Source organism: Oncorhynchus clarkii, chromosome 10 (genome assembly GCF_045791955.1).
Source record: "Oncorhynchus clarkii lewisi isolate Uvic-CL-2024 chromosome 10, UVic_Ocla_1.0, whole genome shotgun sequence".
Lineage (NCBI taxonomy): Eukaryota > Metazoa > Chordata > Actinopteri > Salmoniformes > Salmonidae > Oncorhynchus > Oncorhynchus clarkii.
This window is the reverse complement of record NC_092156.1, coordinates 53,303,904-53,326,289: the sequence shown is the minus strand read 5'-3', so window position 1 is coordinate 53,326,289 and position 22,386 is coordinate 53,303,904. Positions and strand designations below refer to the sequence as shown.

Genomic DNA, 22,386 nt, shown 5'->3' with positions numbered 1-22,386 from the left:
TAAAACATGTGCTCTGTCATCCTGCCTGTAGATCAAATGTCCCTATTAGTCCATGAACTAAATATGATTAAATATAGGATGACTCTATATAACTAAAATACTTTCTCAATGGGTCTCCTTGTTGTGTGTAAAATTTGGTGTTAGTTATCATCAAGGTCACAATAAAGAACTTCCCTATACTGCTCATTCCTAAAAATCGGATCCATACATAATTCATTACCATTCCAATTGTTTCACACCATATTTTGTGTTGTATTATGACATCCATTGTATTATCCATTGTTATATTGTAAGACAACAATTGACAACAAAGGACTCTGACAGAATCCCGCACCCTTAAAATGTCAGCAGGAGCAGCTGCACCTCCTCTCCCATCGATTGAGGAGCGAGTACTCCATCATACGGCCATTCTCCACCAGATCGGGGCGGCAATGGACCAGATGATGGAGAGGATAGACCGATGGGAGAGGAGTGGCCTCCCTACCTCACCCCCAGCTCCGCTTCCGCCAGCACCACCTACCCCTCCTCCGGCTCCGGATCCGGTGCCCTGCATCTGGCGCTCCCCAGGGAGTACGATGGAACGGTGGCTGGGTGCCAGGGGTTCCTACTACAGCTGGAGCTGTACCTGGCTACCGTTCGTCCGACTCCCTCGGGGGAGGAGAGTGTGAGCGTCCTCGTCTCCTGTCTGATGGGTCGAGCCCTGGAGTGGGCCAACGCAGTGTGGAATTGCCCAGACTTGGCGAGGGGTCACTACCCCGAGTTCACCCGCTGGTTCCGGGCCGTGTTCGACCACCCACCAGAGGGCCGAGCGGCGGGTGAACTGTGACAGGAGACGAGGCGAACCTGCGACAGGTGACGAGGAGCGCGCAGGACTTTGCCCTAGAGTTCCAGACCTTGGCTGCCAGGGCGAGGTGGAACGACAGGGCCTTGATGGAGCACTATCGCTGTAGCCACCAGGAGGACGTCCGCAGGGATCTAGCTTGTCGGGACACCACCCTCTCCCTTGACAAACTGATTGACATGTCCATCCGACTGGACAACCTGCTGGCTGCCCGCGGGCGTCCAGAACAGGCCCTGTTGAGTCCACCTCCACGCCCTCCCGCTCCAATCTCCATGGAGTTAGGGGGAGCCGCATCGAGGGGGACCGGAGGAGGAGGCTCCTCCTGCACCAGATGTGATCGGAGAGGACACCCTGCCAATCGGTGCTGGAGGAGCTCGTCTGGTGGTCGGGATGGCAGGCAGAGCACTCCTCGTTCACCCCAGGTGAGTCAGCACCAGACTCACCCAGAGCTCCCTGTTGGCCGTATGTTCTTACTAATTTCCTTTTCTGGATTTTCTCCCTCTCTACAGCATAAGGCGCTAGTCGATTCAGGCGCAGCTGGAAACTTTATGGATCGTGGGCTCGCGTTAAGGCTAGGGATTCCCCTGGTGTCGTTAGACCAACCTTTCCCCGTGCACTCCTTACCTAGCCGACCTTTAGGGTCAGGAGTGGTCAGGGATGCCACGGTGCCACTGGACATGGTAATGCAGGGAAGTCATAAGGAGCGGATTAGTCTCTTCCTTATTGATTCACCTGCGTTTCCAGTGGTGCTGGGTATTCCCTGGCTGGCTAATCACAATCCGGAGATTTCATGGAGACAGAGGGCTCTCCGAGGGTGGTCAGAGGAGTGTTCAGGCAGGTGCATAGGAGTTTCCATCGGTGCGACGACGGTGGAGAGTCCAGACCAGGTTTCCACTGTCCGCATTCCCTCTGAATATACCAATTTGGCTATTGCCTTCTGTAAGAAGAGGGCGACCCAATTACCACCTCATCGACGAGGGGATTGCGCGATAAACCTCCTGGTAAACGCTGCACTTCCCAGGAGTCACATGTACCCATTGTCCCAGGAGGAGACAGTGGCTATGGAGACATACGTCACTGAATCTCTGGGACAGGGGTACATTCGGCCCTCCACGTCACCCGTCTCCTCAAGCTTCTTTTTTGTGAAGAAGAAGGAGGGAGGTCTGCGTCCGTACATTGATTATAGAGGTCTAAATTCCATCACAGTGGGGTTTAGTTACCCTCTACCTCTCATCACCATGGCGGTGGAATCATTTCATGGGGCGCGTTTCTTCACAAAACTGGACCTTAGGAGTACGTATAATCTATTGCGTATCCGGGAGGGAGATGAGTGGAAGACCGCGTTTAGTACCACATCTGGCCATTATGAGTACCTCGTCATGCCGTATGGGTTGAAGAATGCTCCAGCCGTTGGTGTATATCGATGACAAACTGATGTATTCTGCCACACGCACGTGTCTCTGGTGCGTAAGGTACTTGGGCGACTGCTGGAGCATGACCTGTACGTCAAGGCTGTGAAATGTGTGTTCTCCAAACAAGACGTTTCCTTCCTTGGTTATCGCATTTCCACCTCTGGGGTGGTGAAAGAGTGTGACCGAGTTACAGCCATGCGTAATTGGCTGACTCCGACCACGGTAAAGGAGGTGCAGCGGTTTTTAGGGTTTGCCCATTACTACCGGAGGTTTATCCGGGGTTTTGGTCAGGTGGCTACTCCCATTACCTCACTGCTGAAGGGAGGGCCGGTGCGCTTGCACTGGTCAGCAGAGGCGGGCAGAGCTTTCAGTCGCCTGAAGGAGCTGTTCACCAACGCTCCCGTGCTGGCTCATCCGGACCCCTCTTTGGCGTTCATAGTGGAGGTGGACGTGTCCGAGGCTGGGATGGGAGCCGTGCTATCACAGCGCTCGGGCACGCCACCAAAGCCCCACCCCTGCGATTTTCTTTCGAAGACGCTCGGTCCGGCGGAGCGGAACTATGACTTGGGGGACCGGGAGTTGTTAGCTGTAGTCAAGGCTCTGAAGGTGTGGAGACATTGGCTTGAGGGGGCCAAGCACCCTTTCCTCATCTGGACTTACCATCGTAATCTCGAGTATATCCGGGCAGCGAGGAGATTGAATCCGCCTCAGGCCAGGTGGGCCATGTTCGTTACCCGTTTTCGCTTTACGATTTCATATCGGCCAGGCTCCCAAAATACGAAGGCCGACGCGATGTCCCGCCTCTATTACACCGAGGAGCGGCCCATCGAGCCGACTCCCATCCTCCCAGCTTCATGTCTGATGGCACTGTTGGTATGGATTGTGGACGAGGAGATCGAGCGGGCGTTACGGTTGGAACCTGCACCCCCTCAGTGTCCAGCAGGTGTTCAGTACGTGCCGCTTGGTGTCCGTGATAAGTTGATTCAATGGGCCCATACACTACCCTCTTTGGGTCATCCTGGGATCGAGAGGACAGTGCGGAGTCTTAGGGGGAGGTACTGGTGGCCCACGTTGGTAAAGGACGTGAGGTTTTAAGTCTCCTCCTGCTCGGTGTGCGCTCAGAGCAATGCTCCTCGACACCTGCCTAGAGGGAAGTTACAGCCCCTCCCTTTTCCACAACGGCCGTGGTCGCACTTGTCGGTGGACTTTCTCACCGACCTTCCCCCGTCTCAGGGAAACACCACGATCTTAGTCGTTGTGGATCATGCCGTCTCATCCCATCGCCCGGTCTCCCTACGGCCCTACAAATTGTGGAGGCTCTGTTTACCCATGTCTTCCGGCACTACGGGGTGCTTGAGGATATCGTTTCTGATCGGGGTCCCCAGTTCACGTCCAGAGTTTGGACGGCTGGGGGTCTCGGTCAGCCTGACCTCGGGTTTCCACCCCGAGAGTAATGGGCAGGTGGAGAGAGTAAACCAGGATGTGGGTAGGTTTCTGCGGTCGTATTGCCGGGACCGGCCTGTTGAGTGGGCGAGGTACGTCCCATGGGCGGAGCTAGCCCAGAACTCCCTCTGCAACTCCTCTACTAACATGTCTCTGTTCAAGTGCGTGTTGGGCTACCAGCCGGTCCTGGCTACATGGCATCAGAGCCAGACTGAGGCTCCTGTGGTGGAGGAATGGGTGCAGCGCTCGAAGGACACCTGGAGAGCCGTCCTGGAATCATTAAAACAGGCTAGTGGACGAAAAGGAGAAAAGGAGCGCTGACCAGCACCGCAATGAGGCCCCCATGTTCACACCGGGGGACCGGGTCTGGCTCTCGACCCGAAACCTGCCCCTCCACCTGCCCTGCCGGAAGCTGGGGCCGCAGTGTGTGGGGCCATTTAAAGTCCTGAGGAGGATAAACGAGGTGTGTTATAGGTTACAGCTTCCTATTTACTATCGTATTAACCCCTCGTTTCATGTGTCTCTCCTCAGGCCGGTGGTGGCTGGTCCCCTGCAGGAAGTTGAGGTGCCGGAGGTCCCTCTGCCCCCTCTGGACATCGAGGGGTCCCCGGCGTACACAGTACGTGCCCTTCTGGACTCAAGATGCCGGGTGAGGGGCCTACAGTACCTCGTGGACTGGGAGGAGAGGTGCTGGGTACCGGTGGGGGACATTTTGGACCCCTCACTACTGAGGGGCTTCCACCGCCTCCACCCGGATCGCCCAGGATCGCTGCGGGAGATGCGCGTCAGGGTGGGGTTACTGTCACGACTCCCACCGAAGGTGGCTCTCCTGCCTGTTCGGGCGGTGCTCGTCGTCGCCGGTCTACTAGCCGCCACCGATCCCTTTTTCCTTTTCTGTTCGTTTGGTCTTATTAGTTGCACCTGTTCCTTATTGTGTTTCTTGATTTTTGTCTGTTAGTTTGTGGGTGTTCGATGGTATTTTATTTTTACAGACATTTTGGGTCCTGCGTATGGACCGGTCAGTTGATGCGCCTTGTGGTTTTAGCGTGACCGGTTTTTCCGGTAATAAAATATAAATTTATTCGAACCCTCTGCTCTCTGTGCCTGACTCCAAACCCACTGTTCTTAAAGGACTCTGACACATGTCATACACTCAATCCTGTTGAAACAGATAACCTCATTGGGGTCATAACATTCATGCACCGATAACCACAATTTAGCTACCTCCGATAAGTGGTTATCATACTGAAATATAACCCACAGACATTGACCTCAATGAAAATCATTTTTAGACTTTGTCCCCCCAGAGTGGACCAATGTGAAATGTGGCCCTCTGGCACATGTCTTATATGGGACAATAAAGATTTTAAAAAACATTCACCATGAACTTCTTGCCTTTTGATCGTGCATAGATAGCGCTGCCTATTTTTTATTTTGTGTATGGACGTCAAATTATTTTCCACACCAGTTCTTTGTGGCAGACTGAGTGCACCATAAGAAGCGCATCTGCTATTCTCCTATAGGACAGTAAAGATGTCAGGATAAGGACAGTTATGTGTTAGGGACTGGTTCACATCGGTGGCCTTGGATCTTAACCATTGCCTCTCTCTTGCCTAGCTTTATTTTATTTTGTATTTTTTATTGAACCTGTATTTAACTAGGCAAGTCAGTTAAGAACAAATTCTTATTTACAATGACGGCCTACCCCGGCCAAACCCGGGTGACCCTGGGCCAATTGTGCACCGCACTATGGGACACCCAATCACGGCCAGATGTCATCATCTGCATCTCTGATAAAGTTTGGTTCTTTAAAACACTTTAATCTTAATCTTCCCACTACTTGACCTAAAAATGACGACCTTTGTAGATGTCAGTTAATATTGCACAGGGATAGTGTAAGCCCTAACAGATAACGTATTGTGACATCTTTACTGTCCTGTAGGAGAATAGCAGATTATATTTGCTGTTAAGATTCCCTCAATTTAGGTGGTCTGCCACAGAAAAAGCCAATGGGGAAATAATCTGACGTGTAGGAGAACATTAGCTGTAATGAATGGATTGGCGTTTGTGTGGCACTGGGTTTCTTTGTTTCTACTATTTATTTATTACTGCTTTCTTTACAATGGAAATATAGGTTAATAGATAGAAAAATGATTCCCTATCTAGCACCATTTCAACGTTTTATGCTACCTACAGTATGTCAGGTTCTTTTTCACTGAAGAGTTGAACCATATTCACCATGGTACACACGGATTTATTCCAGAAGTCTCGAAATGAATGAATGAATGAGTACTGTGCAGTGTGCAGACATGACACAACTGTCATCCTAAGAGGTCCTTCAGGACACCATTTTCCATTAGCAAACTTCACATGATCTATACACACACCTCAAAGAAGCTGTCTTTGGAAGATGCCTTTCTATTTTAGCTGTGGCAATGTAATCAATCAAGGGAACATTACTCAACAATGTAGATGTGGGAGGTTAATCATTAACAGCATTATACTCAGTAGTAGTGATAGGCATCAATATGGAAAGGCTATATCGATATCTGTAAAAAATAAATGATAATGATATCGATATCAAGCATCCAATTGCATTTGAGCCCGGCACATCAAAAAGCTCAGAAGATTGGCCAAGAGTTCACCACGTAGGCTAACCTTTAATGAAATAAGCCATACTAGCAAGAACAGTGTGCTGGTTTTTATTTTCTTTGAAGTTATCACATTATTCCCATGTAAACCTGCAACAAGGCTTTTTTAACAACATTCCTAAAATAATTATACTTCAATTATACTGAATGTTTGTAAAGATGATAAAACTGCACATCTGGTGTAAAACATTTTACTCTTTTTTTACATTTAATTTAGTTGCTTATTGAGATATTACAGCTACAGGAGATGGTGAATGAAGAAAATACTAAAGCCGCTATTCAATCCAATGGTGTTTTTTCGACAACACTTTAAAGGTAATTTCCGATTTAGCCAACATCTGCAGAATTGACCGTGAGTGTGGTCTCTGCAAACACGGGAGCATTGCCTTTAAAGGGTTAATTGTCAACAAGGCATGAACGGATTGAATCATGAGTTACATTATGAAAGTATAATGTCTGACATCCTATTTGGAATTCGGGCCTGCCATCTTGATGTGCATTCTCTAAAGAAGAGAAAGTAAACCTGTTAGGCTAAAGGCAAAGCAATATATATGACTGAGAGAGCACTTCAGGCTCTCTTTGCTTGCTGATGGATAACATCAGATACTCAACTTCAGGGTCACTGGCTTACTGGGGCTCTCTCATGCCGTCCCTGGAGGGGGTGCGTCACCTGAGTGGGTTGATTCACTGATGTGGTCATCCTGTCTGGGTTGGCGCCCCCCCCCTTGGGTTGTGCCGTGGCGGAGGTCTTTGTCGGCTATACTCAGCCTTGTCTCAGGATGGTAAGTTGGTGGTTGAAGATATCCCTCTAGTGGTGTGGGGGCTGTGCTTTGGCAAAGTGGGTGGGGTTATATCCTTCCTGTTTGGCCCTGTCTGGGGGTGTCCTCGGATGGGGCCACAGTGTCTCCTGACCCCTCCTGTCTCAGCCTCCAGTATTTATGCTGCAGTAGTTTATGTGTCGGGGGGCTAGGGTCAGTTTGTTTTATCTGGAGTACTTCTCCTGTCCTATTCGGTGTCCTGTGTGAATCTAAGTGTGCGTTCTCTAATTCTCTCCTTCTCTCTTTCTTTCTCTCTCTCGGAGGACCTGCGCCCTAGGACCATGCCCCAGGACTACCTGACATGATGACTCCTTGTTGTCCCCAGTCCACCTGACCGTGCTGCTGCTCCAGTTTCAACTGTTCTGCCTTATTATTATTCGACCATGCTGGTCATTTATGAACATTTGAACATCTTGGCCATGTTCTGTTATAATCTCCACCCGGCACAGCCAGAAGAGGACTGGCCACCCCACATAGCCTGGTTCCTCTCTAGGTTTCTTCCTAGGTTTTGGCCTTTCTAGGGAGTTTTTCCTAGCCACCGTGCTTCTACACCTGCATTGCTTGCTGTTTGGGGTTTTAGGCTGGGTTTCTGTACAGCACTTTGAGATATCAGCTGGTGTACGAAGGGCTATATAAATACATTTGATTTGATTTGATTTGATAACCTGTCACACAGCAGCAGGGCAAAAATATGTGACCCTCTCAGAAAGGCCCCTCTATGTCTATATGTACGGTGCCTTCGGAAAGTATTCTGACCACTTTACTTTTTCCACATTTTGTTACATTACAGCCTTATTCTAAAATGTATTACATTAAATGTTTTCCTCATCAATCTACACACAATATCCTATAATAACAAAGTGAAATAAGTTTGTTTTTTTGCAACAAAAAAAAAGGAAAAAATAAATATCTTATTTACATAAGTATTCAGACCCCTTTGCTATGAGACTCGAAATTGAGCTCTGGCGCATCCTGTTTCCACTGATCATCCTTGAGATGTTTCTACAACTTGATTGGAGTCCACCTGTGGTAATTTCAAGTGATTGGACAGGATTTGGAAAGGGACATACCTGCCTATATAATATCCCACAGTTGACAGTGCATGTCAGAGCAAAAACCAAGACATGAGGTCGAAAGAATTGTCTGTAGAGCTCCGAGACAGGATTGTGTCGAGGCAGAGATCTGTAGAAGGGTACCCAAAAATGTCTTAAATGGAAGAGGTTTGAAACCACCAAGACTCCGCCCGGCCAATCTCAGCAATCGGGGGAGAAGGGCCTTTGTCAGGGAGGTGACACTGACAGAGATTCAGAGTTCCTCTGTGGAGATGGAAGATCCTTCCAGAAGGACAAACATCCCTACAGCACTCAATCAATTAGGCCTTTATGGTAGAGTGGCCAGACGGAAGCCACTCCTCAGTAAAAGGCACCTGATAGCCCGCTTGGAGTTTGACAAAAGGCACCCAAAGGACTCTCAGACCATGAGAAACAAGATTCTCTGGTCTGATGAAACCAAGACTGAAGTATTTGGCCTGAATGCCAATTGTCACGTCTGGAGGAAACCTGGCACCATCCATACGGTGAAGTGGTGGCAGCATCATGCTGTGCTGATGTGTTTCAGTGGCAGGGACTGGGAGACTAGTCAGGATTGTGCAAAGTGAAGAGAGATCCTTGATGAAAAGCTGCTCCAGAGCACTCAGGACCTTAGACTGTGGTGAAGGTTTACCTTCCAACAGGACATCGATCCTAAGCACACAGCCAAGACAATGCAGGAGTGGCTCTGGGACAAGTCTCTAAATGTCCTTGAGTGGCCCAGCTAGAGCCCGGACTTGAACCCGATCGATCAAACATACCTGGAGACCTAAAAATAGCTGTGAAGCGTCGCTCCCCATCCAACCTGAGAGTTTGAGAGGATCTGCAGAGAAGAATGGAAAAAAAAAAAAAATACAGGTGTGCCAAGCTTGTACCGTCATACCCAAGAAGACTCGAGACTGTAATCGCTGCCAAAGGTGCTTCAACAAAGTACTGAATAAAGTGTCTGAATACTTATGTAAATGTACTATTTCTGTTTTTAATTTGCAAACATTTCTAAAAACCCATACCTGCTATAACATCTGCAGAATATGTGCACGCGAACAATAACATTTTATTTGATTTATTTTATAGGACATGGCAAGTTTTAATTTATTTTGTTGTCTGGTTGATTATGTACCTGAGTTTTAATTTTTATTGATGTGTGTAGATATCTATATGATGTGTACCTCAATACTAGGATAGAAAGACAATCAAATAATTCAGGATCATTAGGGAGGGTGGGTGGTAGGGTAAGACACATGGTTTTGTGTACATTTTTTGTGTACTCTGATCTGTGTACTCAGCTGATATGTCAGTCAGTATCAACAACTGGCCACTTGAGGGCGCATTAACCAAGGATGATTTCCTCTGCTTCTGCAAGGTTGACTATTTCAGTTGCAAACAGTGACTGTTCAAAATGCATGAACTGTTTTCTAATTCCTCTGCTCACTTGGTACAGTAGTGTATGTATAGTAGAATTACCTCTTGCCTCACTTACTCCTTGACAATCCACTCCTTTTCAAATATTTGATACATTTCTCCTATTATTGTCCCAACTATCTAGCCTGGTGGAAGCAGCCCGATCTCTGCTGGTTCCACCAGCCTACGAACAATCCCCATTACATGCCAGCATGGAAATAAGTAATAAAACTAACAAATAAATAATACCACAGCTCTGGTAGCCTCTTTTTATTCAACAAAAATCATCAATGAAACAAACAGTGAATTCATTTATGTAAAAACAATAGTATTTTCCTTCACAATAGCATGCCACATTGTGAGGCACTTGCACATGAACAAGTTTTTTTGGGGTGAGTGCAGTTTAAAATAAATGTCACACTTACAGAACAACATATTGGCAGTGTTAGGGAAGCTACTCTGACAATATAATTTATCAAGCTACCAATTACTTCACACTGGAAGAAGTTAAGCTATACTAAATCTACCCTTAAGAAAAATATAGTTTACTTAACTAAAGTCACTTTGAAAAAGTAGTTCTCTACATTCAAATCGTGAAAATTATGAAATGTAAATCTGAAATGTCATAGTCTACAAATTGCAAGAATAGATCAAGTTGGGGCCATATGTTAACCGAATATGTAATTTAGCCTATTAAACACAAAAACGATGTTTCAAGTGAGAATTAGGCAGGTCTGAGGTCGAAAAAAAAAGGAAATGATTGCCTACGTCACCCATATTTTATTTTATTTTTGCAAAAAGAATAGTGTTTAGTTCCAGTAGTTAGCTACACCACTACATGGCAAAGAAAGTTATTAACTAATGACAACACTACCTAGATTTTAATGTAGTTCAACTACCACCAAGATACTGCATAATTTAGTTAATTTACTAGTTGAACTACATGTAGTTCACTACTACACAACACTGCTTATTGGTGTTAAAATGTATTTGGACATTTAAGTGAAATATTTAACAGAATATATTCTGTATTCTACAGAATATGGAATTCACAGTTGAGATTATGATTTGGCCAATACATGTATATTATACCATGTATATTATACCACAAATAAAAATAACAAAGAAAATCAGTGCACAGATACAACTTTAGTGAATAAATACATAGAATGCAGAATACCTTGAGGGTAAAATACTACTTTAAATGCTGGAATGGATAGAGAAAGAAAATACATGACGTTGTATTACAGTACATGCCAGTACCTACAGTATATCCATAAAAATAGGTTCTTCATCTTCATCATACTAACTTAAATTTATAATCTACCTTTGTCACTTGTAACAAACATATATACTAACAATAAGAATAACTGTTGGTGAAGGAGAGAACAAGGTATATTTCTAGACGTTAAAATTGTCTTCAGATACAGCAGGTTCTTGAAACTGACAAGTGACCCAGTGAGCAAAACTGGTCAGGCATGAGTTATGGTCCAGTTTTATGTTGATTGTAAAAATGTTTTTTTAACTTATCTTTTTAGCGGCCAGAAAAGGACATCTTCTCTTGGTTCTAATTTGGTTATCTGACGTCTCTTCAACCCGTAAAACCAAATTAGAACCCAAAAATTACACTTTCATGCATTTTTCCGGCTGGGGAAAGGGAAATACTTTTGTGATCAAACATCGCTTTCAGTACTTTTGCGAGACAGAAAGTACACATTCATGGGCTCCTTCTTGCCTTTCATGGTGATGGGTCCTCGGTACTCCAAATGAAACTGAGGGTCAGCATTCTCTGTCGACTGCAAACACCTGAAATCAAAGGTATTTCCCACATTTTCACAGATTTCAACAATATGTTGTTTCCAAAGGCTGCTTCAAAATAAGTAATTTTTTCTCCCTTTAGCCCAACCCCCAAGACACACACATACAGGAGGGTTGAAGGACAGGGTCATATAGGGTAATATACCATGCCATGCACGATCTTACAAAGAATGGATGAGCAGTTCACAGCAATGTCTCATTCATCTAAATAACGGCATATTTATCCTTACCTGTAAGTATATTCTGAAATGTTGATTTTTCCCTTCTCTCCTGTGGTTTCTGTACGGCTGGTGAGGTTGACAGTATTTCCAAACAGGCAGTAGCGGGGCATCCTTTGACCTATGACCCCAGTTACCACCTCTCCTGTGTGGATCCCAATGGTTATCTATGGAGAGAAGAGGATTGTCAAGAAAACTGTGTCACGGTCGAGTAAGTAACACATATGTACATGCCTCCCCAATGGAGCCCGGGGTTTGATCCCCATTTCAAACCTACCTGCCTGTGTCCCAGCACCGGTTTTATGTCTGTCTAATAAAGCATGAAACATACTAAAGGTGGAGCGGGATTACACTCGGTTTAAAAAAACTTTTCTTTAATCCCTCGATTCCCACAATATTGGCACATGCTGAACAGTGTGCATGAACCTATTGACTTCATCAAGCTGTTTGGACTTTTCAGTGTCTGATCACCTGCCATGTAATAACCCAGTATATACAGTGGGGCAAAAAAGTATTTAGTCAGCCACCAATTGTGCAAGTTCTCCCACTTAAAAATATGAGAGAGGCCTGTAGTTTTCATCATAGGTACTCTTCAACTACGACAGACAAAATGAGAAAACAAATCCAGAAAATCACATTGTAGGATTTTTTATGAATTTATTTGCAAATATGGTGGAAAATAAGTATTTGGTCACCTACAAACAAGCAAGATTTCTGGCTCTCACAGACCTGTAACTTCTTCTTTAAGAGGCTCCTCTGTCCTCCACTCATTACCTGTATTAATGGCACCTGTATGAACTTGTTATCAGTATAAAAGACACCTGTCCACAACCTCAAACAGTCACACTCCAAACTCCACTATGGCCAAGACCAAAGAGCTGTCAAAGGACACCAGAAACCTGCAGCAGGCTGGGAAGACTGAATCTGCAATAGGTAAGCAGCTTGGTTTGAAGAAATCAACTGTGGGAGCAATTATTAGGAAATGGAAGACATACAAGACCACTGATAATCTCCCTCGATCTGGGGCTCCACGCAAGATCTCACCCCGTGGGGTCAAAATGATCACAAGAACGGTGAGCAAAAATCCCAGAACCACACGGGGGGACCTAGTGAATGACCTGCAGAGAGCTGGGACCAAAGTAACAAAGCCTACCATCAGTAACACACTACGCCGCCAGGGACTTTTCGGTAAAAACTCAACTCGCCGTGTTTGGAGGACAAAGAATGCTGAGTTGCATCCAAAGAACACCATACCTACTGTGAAGCATGGGGGTGGAAACATCATGCTTTGGTGCTGTTTTTCTGCAAAGGGACCAGGAGGACTGATCCGTGTAAAGGAAATAATGAATGGGGCCATGTATCGTGAGATTTTGAGTGAAAACCTCCTTCCATCAGCAAGGGCATTGAAGATGAAACGTGGCTGGGTCTTTCAGCATGACAATGATCCCAAACACGCCGCCCTGGCAACGAAGGAGTGGCTTCGTAAGAAGCATTTCAAGGTCCTGGAGTGGCCTAGCCAGTCTCCAGATCTCAACCCCATAGAAAATCTTTGGAGGGAGTTGAAAGTCCGTGTTGCCCAGCAACAGCCCCAAAACATCACTGCTCTAGAGGAGATCTGCATGGAGGAATGGGCCAAAATACCAGCAACAGTGTGTGAAAACCTTGTGAAGACTTACAGAAAACGTTTGACCTCTGTCATTGCCAACAAAGGGTATATAACAAAGTATTGAGATAAACTTATGTTATTGACCAAATACTTATTTTCCACCAAAATTTGCTAATAAATAAATTAAAAATCCTACAATGTGATTTTCTGGATTTTTTTCTCTCATTTTGTCTGTCATAGTTGAAGTGTACCTATGATGAAAATTACAGGCCTCTCTCATCTTTTTAAGTGGGAGAACTTGCACAATTGGTGGCTGACTTAATACTTTTTTGCCCCACTGTATCAGATAATTCACACAACATTCCTACCATCATAACTTCCATATAGCTAACCATTTTGGAACCGACTGTCTATAGTAAATGTACTGTTTACATAACACCCACCATGACGTTTACATCTTTGTAACCAAATGTTAAGCCAACGTTAAACAATAGACAGGGTTGATGATTTGTGTTCCACAAAGACATGGATAAACACCAGAGACAAGATAACTAGTCATTGGTCATGGAATGTTTAACAATGGATCTGCTGCAGTGTTGTTGTTTATAACATCTCTGCAATGTGTCTAAATGTGAGCACGGTTGAAACAACTGCGAACATGTTTTTGGAACATGAGTTTGGAGGTGTTACAAGGTCAAGGTTTCTCAGGATCTCTACAGTTCTATACAGCTCTTTGGGACTCAGGGCTGCGTTTGCCCGACCTCCAGGGGGCCCTCAACTGATGAGGTCATATGCTATCTGGGGGGGGGGCCCAACCTCCAGGCGGTTCACAACCGACGTGTTCATAATATTCTGTCTGCAGTGGCCCCATCCTCCTGGGGGCTCACAACCTACGTTTTCAAATACTATCTAGGGGCCCCCCTGTGTGCCCATTAGGTAATCCGGCCCTGAGGGAGTGTGCCAATAGAATTAGGAATTGAGTGTACCAGTCAAATTGCCATGGTCTGAGTATGTTAGTATATTTATATGACTGTGCCAGCCCCTTCCACCCCTTATTGCATGAGGATCCATTTCATTTGACAAATAAGAAGTCTTTACACTGTTTAAATGTGGCACTGGCTCTGTGTGCCTAGTTAGATGAGGTCATGAAAAGAGAGAACATGATAGATGAAGACTGTTATAACGGTTTGTTTTTGGGGAAATTGCTACGGGCGAGCAGTGTTTTGCAGTATGCAGTCATTTTTGGACTCTCAATTTCCTGTTTATAGTAGACATACCTTCAATATCTGGTGCCATGATTGGAACTGTTACACTGGCGTAAATACAGGTCATTTGTTTACATATACCTACATAATGTAATGATGGTATTTGTCATTTAAAACTATGTGTAACGGATGTGAAACTGCTAGCTAGTAAGCGGTGGTGCGCGCTAAATAGCGTTTCAATCGTTGACGTCACTTGCTCTGAGACCTTGAAGTAGTGGTTCCCCTTGCTCTGCAAGGGCCGCGGCTTTTGTGGAGCGATGGGTAACGTTGCTTCGTGGGTGACTGTTGTTGATGTGTGCAAAGAGTCCCTGGTTCGCGCCCGGGTATGGGCGAGGGGACGGTCTAAAGTTATACTGTTACATATGTGTAAGGTGAAAGAAAGCGCACGTAAAATGAGATGAAATATTTAGACTCTAAATGAAATAACAAATCCATAAACATTCCATCGAACGTAGCAGATCCTCTATTTGGGTCTCTTACGGGTTCAGGACCTTCAGTGCTCGAACAGTGAGAACAGAACACAAGCTGAACACTAAATGTTTAGGATAACGTGGAATGGGGACCTATTTTTTTTTATACCTTGGGCAGTGAGATGATTGGAGGTTGTTTCTACTGCCAAACTGGGATCCTCTCCACCCCATGCCATGTGTCTGATAAACAATGTTTTGTTAGCCAGATGTGATTTTCCAATGCCAAGTCTCCAAGAGTCACTGATACAATAACAAACTCAATCCGTCAGTTAAACAAAAAGTCTGCTGTTTAACATCCAAGTTACAGCTCTTACAATGTCTTATGTGGACAGTGGCTTTTTTAAAGAAGAGTTTATAAATACTTTATGCTAAAAAATACTAAGGGGTAAAACAAATCATTCACTAATTTCTGAGACGGGACGATAAAAAAGAGATTACTAAATAAGAGTCAGTACTGTATATCGCAATACTCTTATAATTTGTTTAATGTAATATGATACATATTTCATGAATGAAATATGCTTATGATTATAATTTCCTGGGTTTATGATTTGTGATATTTATTTATTTTTATTTCACCTTTATTTAACCAGGTAGGCAAGTTGAGAACAAGTTCTCATTTACAACTGCAATCTGGCCAAGATAAAGCTCATAAAGCTCAAATATCAAGTATATTGCATCATATCCTTACTATTTACTTATCTCACTTTCTTATTAATAGGACTAACAAAACCAAACATAGATACACATCTACAAACTTGCACATCTCCACATTACAACTGTAGCCCTGACAACTGTAGCTTGTTTCGGCCTGCTCTAGTGGTTGCTTCACACAATCTTGCGCTAGCCTGCCAAGTCAGTGAGTCAGTTGAATGAGTTGAACTGAAAACTGAAGAGAAAAGCACCAGATAAACAAATTATTAACGTTATCATCACGGTGAGTGAGTTATAAAGCATAGGATATGAAACACCAAGTTAAGCGGAGTGTAATGATATAATTGTTATTTTTTATCATGTTAGTTTAATTAATGTATAAAAGACCATTAGCATAGAAGCTAATGTCAGCTAAAGTTAGTGCCAGTCAAGATAGCCTGTCATAGTCATGGCGACAATAAATGTTCAAAACAGAGTGTAAACAATGGGAAACATTGTATTTTGTTGTTATGAATATGTTGAGATTACATGATGAAAATGTATTTATAAGATATGATATTAGATACCATTATAAATATATTTTTGTTGTACAGCACAAATATCATACCACCCCCAAAATGTTAACCTCCCCTGTTATTATAATGGTAAGAGGTTAATATGTTTTGGGGGTTGTGCATCTGTAACTTTCTCACTCATCATTATTCACGATTCATCCAGGACTATCCGTAGTCATGGTAGCATCCACATTAATGCAAAGTGTTTAGAAACCTATTCTATTCTTATTTACAATAAAAGTGACTCCAAAATGACTCCATTATTTACCATTAATTTCTATGGAGCACAAAATTGATTATCAATTGCGATACGGTTCTAGAAACACAAGGCCCTTTACTTTCATATCACATCAAAATAATTTCACAAATGCAAAATGTACAGTTACTGTACACTGATTTAACCGGCTTTATCACAGGTACAGTCAACAGTATTTTTCAGTGACAACACGTTTCTGATGGCCCTCTTTCATTACACACAGGTGTTCAGAGCATGCTAGATAGCTAATTAGCACAGGTGGTCCCTCTGTCTTCCGTCTTCCGTAAACACACGCTGTAACGTGGCTGTGTGGGAACACTAGCTCTAGCAAGGTGTGTATCAATTTAACCTTTATTTTTTATTTTTTTATTATCTCTCGCTGATATGAAAGATGAGGTCCTTATGCTTCCAAAACCGTACCGCAAGTGATCCATGTTAATGTTCAGACCGAGCATCTTAACAAAACTCCCCCGTACAGAAGACACCCTCGTCCAATTACTCTTATGTGTAATGTAATGGAACAGATGAACAATGTGGAACAAAGGGTAATGTAGGATATGTACAAGTAAGTATCCCATATTATGTACTACTACTTGGATAGATAGGAGGCAGAGTTTGCAAACAAAGGTAAGATACTGCATACTGTATTTTTTGCAAGTCATTACAAGTCATTACTTGGCAGTGATTGTGCCACCCAAAGACACATTGTATCACACACTGCGAACAAACTGTGTGTGGAGCACCCTTTCTTCTCATAGGCAGTACTCAAATGTTTTTTGACTTGTTGCTGTCATGTTGCTGAGTTGTGTCCCGATACTCTTCCCTTCACCCGAAGTGTGCACTTGCATACTCCCAAGATGAGGAGTTGGCAAATGCACACCATAAGATAATTGGGATGTGGCCCTCATGTGCTCTCTCAACCACCTATACGCCTATTCCTGTAACTGAGGGCTACAGCAATGTTACAATGAGGGAATTTGATTAAACTGGCCCGGATGGGCGGACATTGCACCAGGAGAAAAGTGATTGTTTTGAAAACCAGGTTGCGTCCCAGGCGCAACCTGGTGGAGTAATAATTTGAATGTGAAGTAATAATTTAGGATTCAGAGTGTTCACATGCAAATTGTTGTTTGCTCTTGGTAAAAAAAAAAAAAAAAGTACTTGATCTGCCTTCCCAAGTACAATTATTACAATTCTAACATACAGTGCCTTCGGAAATTATTCAGACCCCTTGACTTTTTCCACATTTTGTTACATTACTCCCTTAATATAAAATGGATTAAATAAAAAATCCTCAGCAATCTACACACAATACAGGACATAGCAAAAACAGTTTTTTACACATTTTTACAAACTTTTTCATTTGAGTCCACCTGTGGTAATTTCAATTGATTGGACATTATTTGGAAAGGCACACACCTGTCTACATTGGGTCCCACAGTTGACAGTGCATGACAGAGCAAAAACCAAGCCATGGGGTGGAAGGAATTGTCTGTAGAGCTCCGAGACAGGATTGTGTCAAGGCACAGATCTGGGTAAGGGTACCAAAAAATGTCTGCAGCATTGAAGATCCTCAAGAACACAGTGGCCTCTATCATTCTTAAATGGAAGAAGTTTGGAACCACTAAGACTTTTCCTAGAGCTGGCCGCCCGGCAATTGGGGGAGAAGGGCCTTGGTCAGGGAGGTGATCAAGAACCCAATGGTCACTCTGACAGAGCTCTAGAGTTCCTCTGTGGAGATGGGAGAAACTTTCAGAAGGACAATCATCTCTGCACCCTTTACGGAAGAGTGGCCAGGCGGAAGCCACTCCTCAGTAAAAGGCACATGACAGCCCGCTTGGAGTTTGACAAAAGGTACCCTAAAGACTCTCAGACCATGAGAAACAAGATTCTCTGGTCTGATGAAACTCTTTGGCCTACATTTCAAGAGTCACGTCTGGAGGAAACCTGGCACCATCCCTACGGTGAAGCATGGTGGTGGCAGCATCATGCTGTGGGGATGTTTTTCAGCAGCAGGGACTGGGAGTCAGGATCAAGGCAAAGATGAACGGAGCAAAGTACAGAGAGATCCTTGATGAAAACCTGCTCCAGAGCGCTCAGGCCTTCAGATTGGGATGAAGGTTCACCTTCCAACAGGACATCAACCCTAAGCACACAGCCAAGACAATGTATGAGTGGCTTTGTGACAAGTGTCTGAATGTCCTTGAGTGGCCCAGCCAGAGCCTGGACTTGAACCCGATCTAACATACCTGGAGAGACCTGAAAATAGCTGTGCTGCAACGCTCCCCATCCACCCTGACAGAGCTGGAGAGGATCTGCAGAGAAGACTACAGGTGTGCCAAGCTTGTACCGTCATACCCAAGAAGACTCGAGGCTGTAATCGCTGCCAAAGGTGCTTCAACAAAGTACTGAGTAAAAGGTCTGAATACTTATGTAAATGTGATATTTTTTAATATTTGTTTATAAATTAGAAAACAATTCTAAAAACCTGTTTTTAATCAACTTTAGAATAAGGCTGTAACCTAACAAAATTTGGAAAAAGTCAAGCGGTCTGAATACTTTCCGAAACACTGTATACTGAAATAACTGCAATTTTTCAGACACCTCAATAGATGTGAACAAATTGGTCCCCCCAAAAATGTGTCCCTCAGTTGAATTTCGAAATCCCCATGTGGCCCTCGAGCCACAATTATTGCCCACCCCTCGTCTAGCACTTTGTTGTTTCTGGACAAGGCTGCTGATATGGTTCAGCCAGCACTAGCATTTCACGTTTGCTCCATTTCTCAATTGATTTGGGTCAAAATGTTGGAAAAAATAAACATATCCCATCCTCACCTGTACTGGATCTTCATCCACTTTGACCTGTCCAGCAATCTCCATCATGTCCAGGGCCAGGTGGCAGATAGATTGAGCGTGGTGGGTACATGGTTCTGGCAGCCCACTGACCGTCATGTACTTATCACCCACTGTCTCCACCTATAGAAAGAGAGACATTTTGGTTACAAGGCATAACGTTATATCAGAAAATGCTGTGAGATGTAAGTGGTTAAATGTGAAAAGGACGTGAAGACTAGAAAACACTGTCATTTTTTTTATTTTTTTAATTTTTACCCCTTTTTCTCCCCAATTTCGTAGTATCCAATTGTTGTAGTAGCTACTATCTTGTCTCATCGCTACAACTCCCGTATGGGCTCGGGAGAGACGAAGGTTGAAAGTCATGCGTCCTCCGACACACAACCAACCAAGCCGCTGCTTCTTTAACACAGCGCACATCCAACCCGGAAGCCAGCCGCACCAATGCGCCGGAGGAAACACCGTGCACCTGGCCACCTTGGCTAGCGTACACTGCGCCCAGCCCGCCACAGGAGTCGCTGGTGCGCGATGAGACAAGGACACCCCTACTGACCAAGCCCTCCCTAACCTGTGCGTCGCCCCACGGACCTCCCGGTCGCGGCCGGTTACGACAGAGCCTGGGCGCGAACCCAGGACTCTGATGGCACAGCTGGCGCTGCAGTACAGCGCCCTTAACCACTGCGCCACCCGGCAGGCCCACACTGTCATTTTTAACACTATTCTTTTTGACACTTTTATATCACTTACTGTTTCCACTGAAAGGTAGAGAGAGCTATTTCTGTTACTATGCAGAATCTTATAACACACAATATTTTTTCCCCTTAATGTAAATCCTTATGATGAAAAGGATCTTTGGATTTCAGTGGTTCATCAAACTAGAAAGTGCCACTTGAGGTCACAAATAGAGGTTGACCGATTAATCGGAATGGCCGATTAATTAGGGCCGATTTCAAGTTTCCATAACAATCGGAAATCTGTATTTTTGGTCACCGATATTGCCCAAAAAAAATATATATATATTTATTTAATCTTTATTTAACTAGGCAAGTCAGTTAAGAACACTTATTTTCAATAACGGCCTAGGAACGGTGGGTTAACTGCCTCGTTCAGGGGCAGAATGAGAGATTTTCACCCTATCAGCTCGGGGGATTCAATCTTGAAACTTTACAGTTAACTAGTCCAACACTCTAACCACCTGCCTCTCATTGCACTCCACGAGGAGACTGCCTGTTACGCGAATGCAGTAAGTCAAGGTAAGTTGCTAGCTAGAATTAAACTTATCTTATAAAAAACAATCAATTAATCAATCATAATCACTAGTTAACTAGTTAACACATGGTTGATGATTTTACTAGTTTATCTAGCGTGTCATGCGTTGCATATAATTGATGCGGTGCGTATCGTTGCTCCAATGTGTACCTAACCATGAACATCAATGCCTTTCTTAAAATCAATACACAGAAGTATATATATTTTAAACCTGCATATTTAGCTAAAAGAAATCCAGGTTAGCAGGCAATATTAACCAGGTGAAATTGTGTCACTTCTCTTGCATTCATTGCACGCAGAGTCAGTGTATATGCAACAGTTTGGGCCGCCTAATTTGCCAGAATTATACGTAATTATGACATAACATTGAAGGTTGTGCAATGAAACAGGAATATTTAGACTAATGGATGCCACCCCTGCCTAGTATGGTTATCAATGCAAATGAATTACTTACAAATCATACAATGTGATTTTCTGGATTTTTGTTTTAGATTCCGTCTCTCACAGTTGAAGTGTACCTATGATAAAAAATTACAGACCTCTACATGCTTTGTAAGTAGGGAAAACCTGCACAATCGGCAGTGTATCAAATACTTGTTCTCCCCACTGTAGGTGTGGTTCCTGACTTAATTAAGCAATTAAAATGTCCCATCATGCTTAGGGCCATGTATACAAATGCCTAGTTGCCTATTACTTTGGCTACCATGGCTAGAAGAAGAGATCTCAGTGACTCTGAAAGAGGGGTCTAAAAGGATCTTAGGGGGTTAAAGGGTGTGTGTGTGTGTGTGTGTATGTGTGTGTGTATACATACACACACACTACTGTTCAAAAGTTTGGGGTCACTTAAAAATGTCTGTGTTTTTGAAAGAAAACAATTTTTTTCTCCATTAAAATAACATCAAATTGATCATAAATACAGTGTAGACATTGTTAATGTTGTAAATGACTATTGTAGCTGGAAACGGCAGATTTTGTTTATGGATAATCTACATAGGTGTACAGAGGCCCATAATCAGCAACCATCACTCCTGTGTTCCAATGGCACTTTGTGTTAGCTAATCCAAGTTTATCATTTTAAAAGGCTAATTGATCATTAGAAAACCCTTTTGCACTTATGTTAGCACAGCTGAAAACTGTGATGGTGATTAAAGAAGCAATAAAACTGGCCTTCTTTCGACTAGTTGAGTATCTGGAGCATCCGCATTTGTGGGTTCGTTTACAGGCTCAAAATGGCCAGAAACAAAGACCTTTCTTCTGAAACTCAGTCTGTCCTTGTTCTGAGAAATGCGAGAAATTGCCAAGAAACTGAAGATCTCGTTCAACGCTGCGTACTACTCCAGTCACAGAAAAACACAAACTGTCTCTAACCAGAATAGAAAGAGGAGTGGGAGTAGGGCTGGACAGTATACAGTATTTTACTATATACCGGTATTGATGCACAGACCGGTTTGGGTTTTTACTTTACCTTCTATAACGGTATTTGAATGTTTGGTTTGTTAAATGTCATGTGTAACGTCCATTTTTATAGTTTACACCGCTACTTGAGTCATCCATCTCTGCTCTCTCTCTCTCACCACACCACATTCCACACAGACCTAGTCCCACCCCCTGTCACTCAAGGAGCGCATTTGTTGTTGCTTGACCACGAGACACTTCCGTTTAGTCTGCATGGTCAATGCAGCACATGTAACACCACGAGACACTTCCATTTAGTCTAAATGGTCAATGCAGCACATGCAACAATGTTGATGACAACAATGTTGTTTCCA

General features: G+C 43.9%; 2 protein-coding genes across 2 annotated transcripts in view; one reads left to right on the top strand and one right to left on the bottom strand.

The window, feature by feature from the left end:
- The window catches only part of LOC139418780 (ubiquitin specific peptidase 53b), a 63,942-nt gene extending 59,159 nt beyond the window's left edge, over positions 1–4,783 (top strand). Inside the window, exon 18 of the mRNA XM_071168476.1 lies at positions 4,228–4,783. The gene's annotated coding sequence lies outside the window, so the exon portion shown is untranslated. The remainder of the gene's footprint in view (positions 1–4,227) is intronic.
- Positions 4,784–9,909: 5,126 nt separating this feature from the next.
- The window catches only part of LOC139418779 (guanylate cyclase 1 soluble subunit beta 1), a 36,684-nt gene continuing 24,207 nt past the window's right edge, over positions 9,910–22,386 (bottom strand). The window contains exons 11-13 of the mRNA XM_071168473.1: positions 19,331–19,471; positions 11,703–11,857; positions 9,910–11,460 (exon numbers count right to left, since the gene is read on the bottom strand). Of these exons, the coding sequence (XP_071024574.1) occupies positions 11,328–11,460; positions 11,703–11,857; positions 19,331–19,471 (429 nt within the window). The 3' untranslated portion in view covers positions 9,910–11,327. The remainder of the gene's footprint in view (positions 11,461–11,702; positions 11,858–19,330; positions 19,472–22,386) is intronic.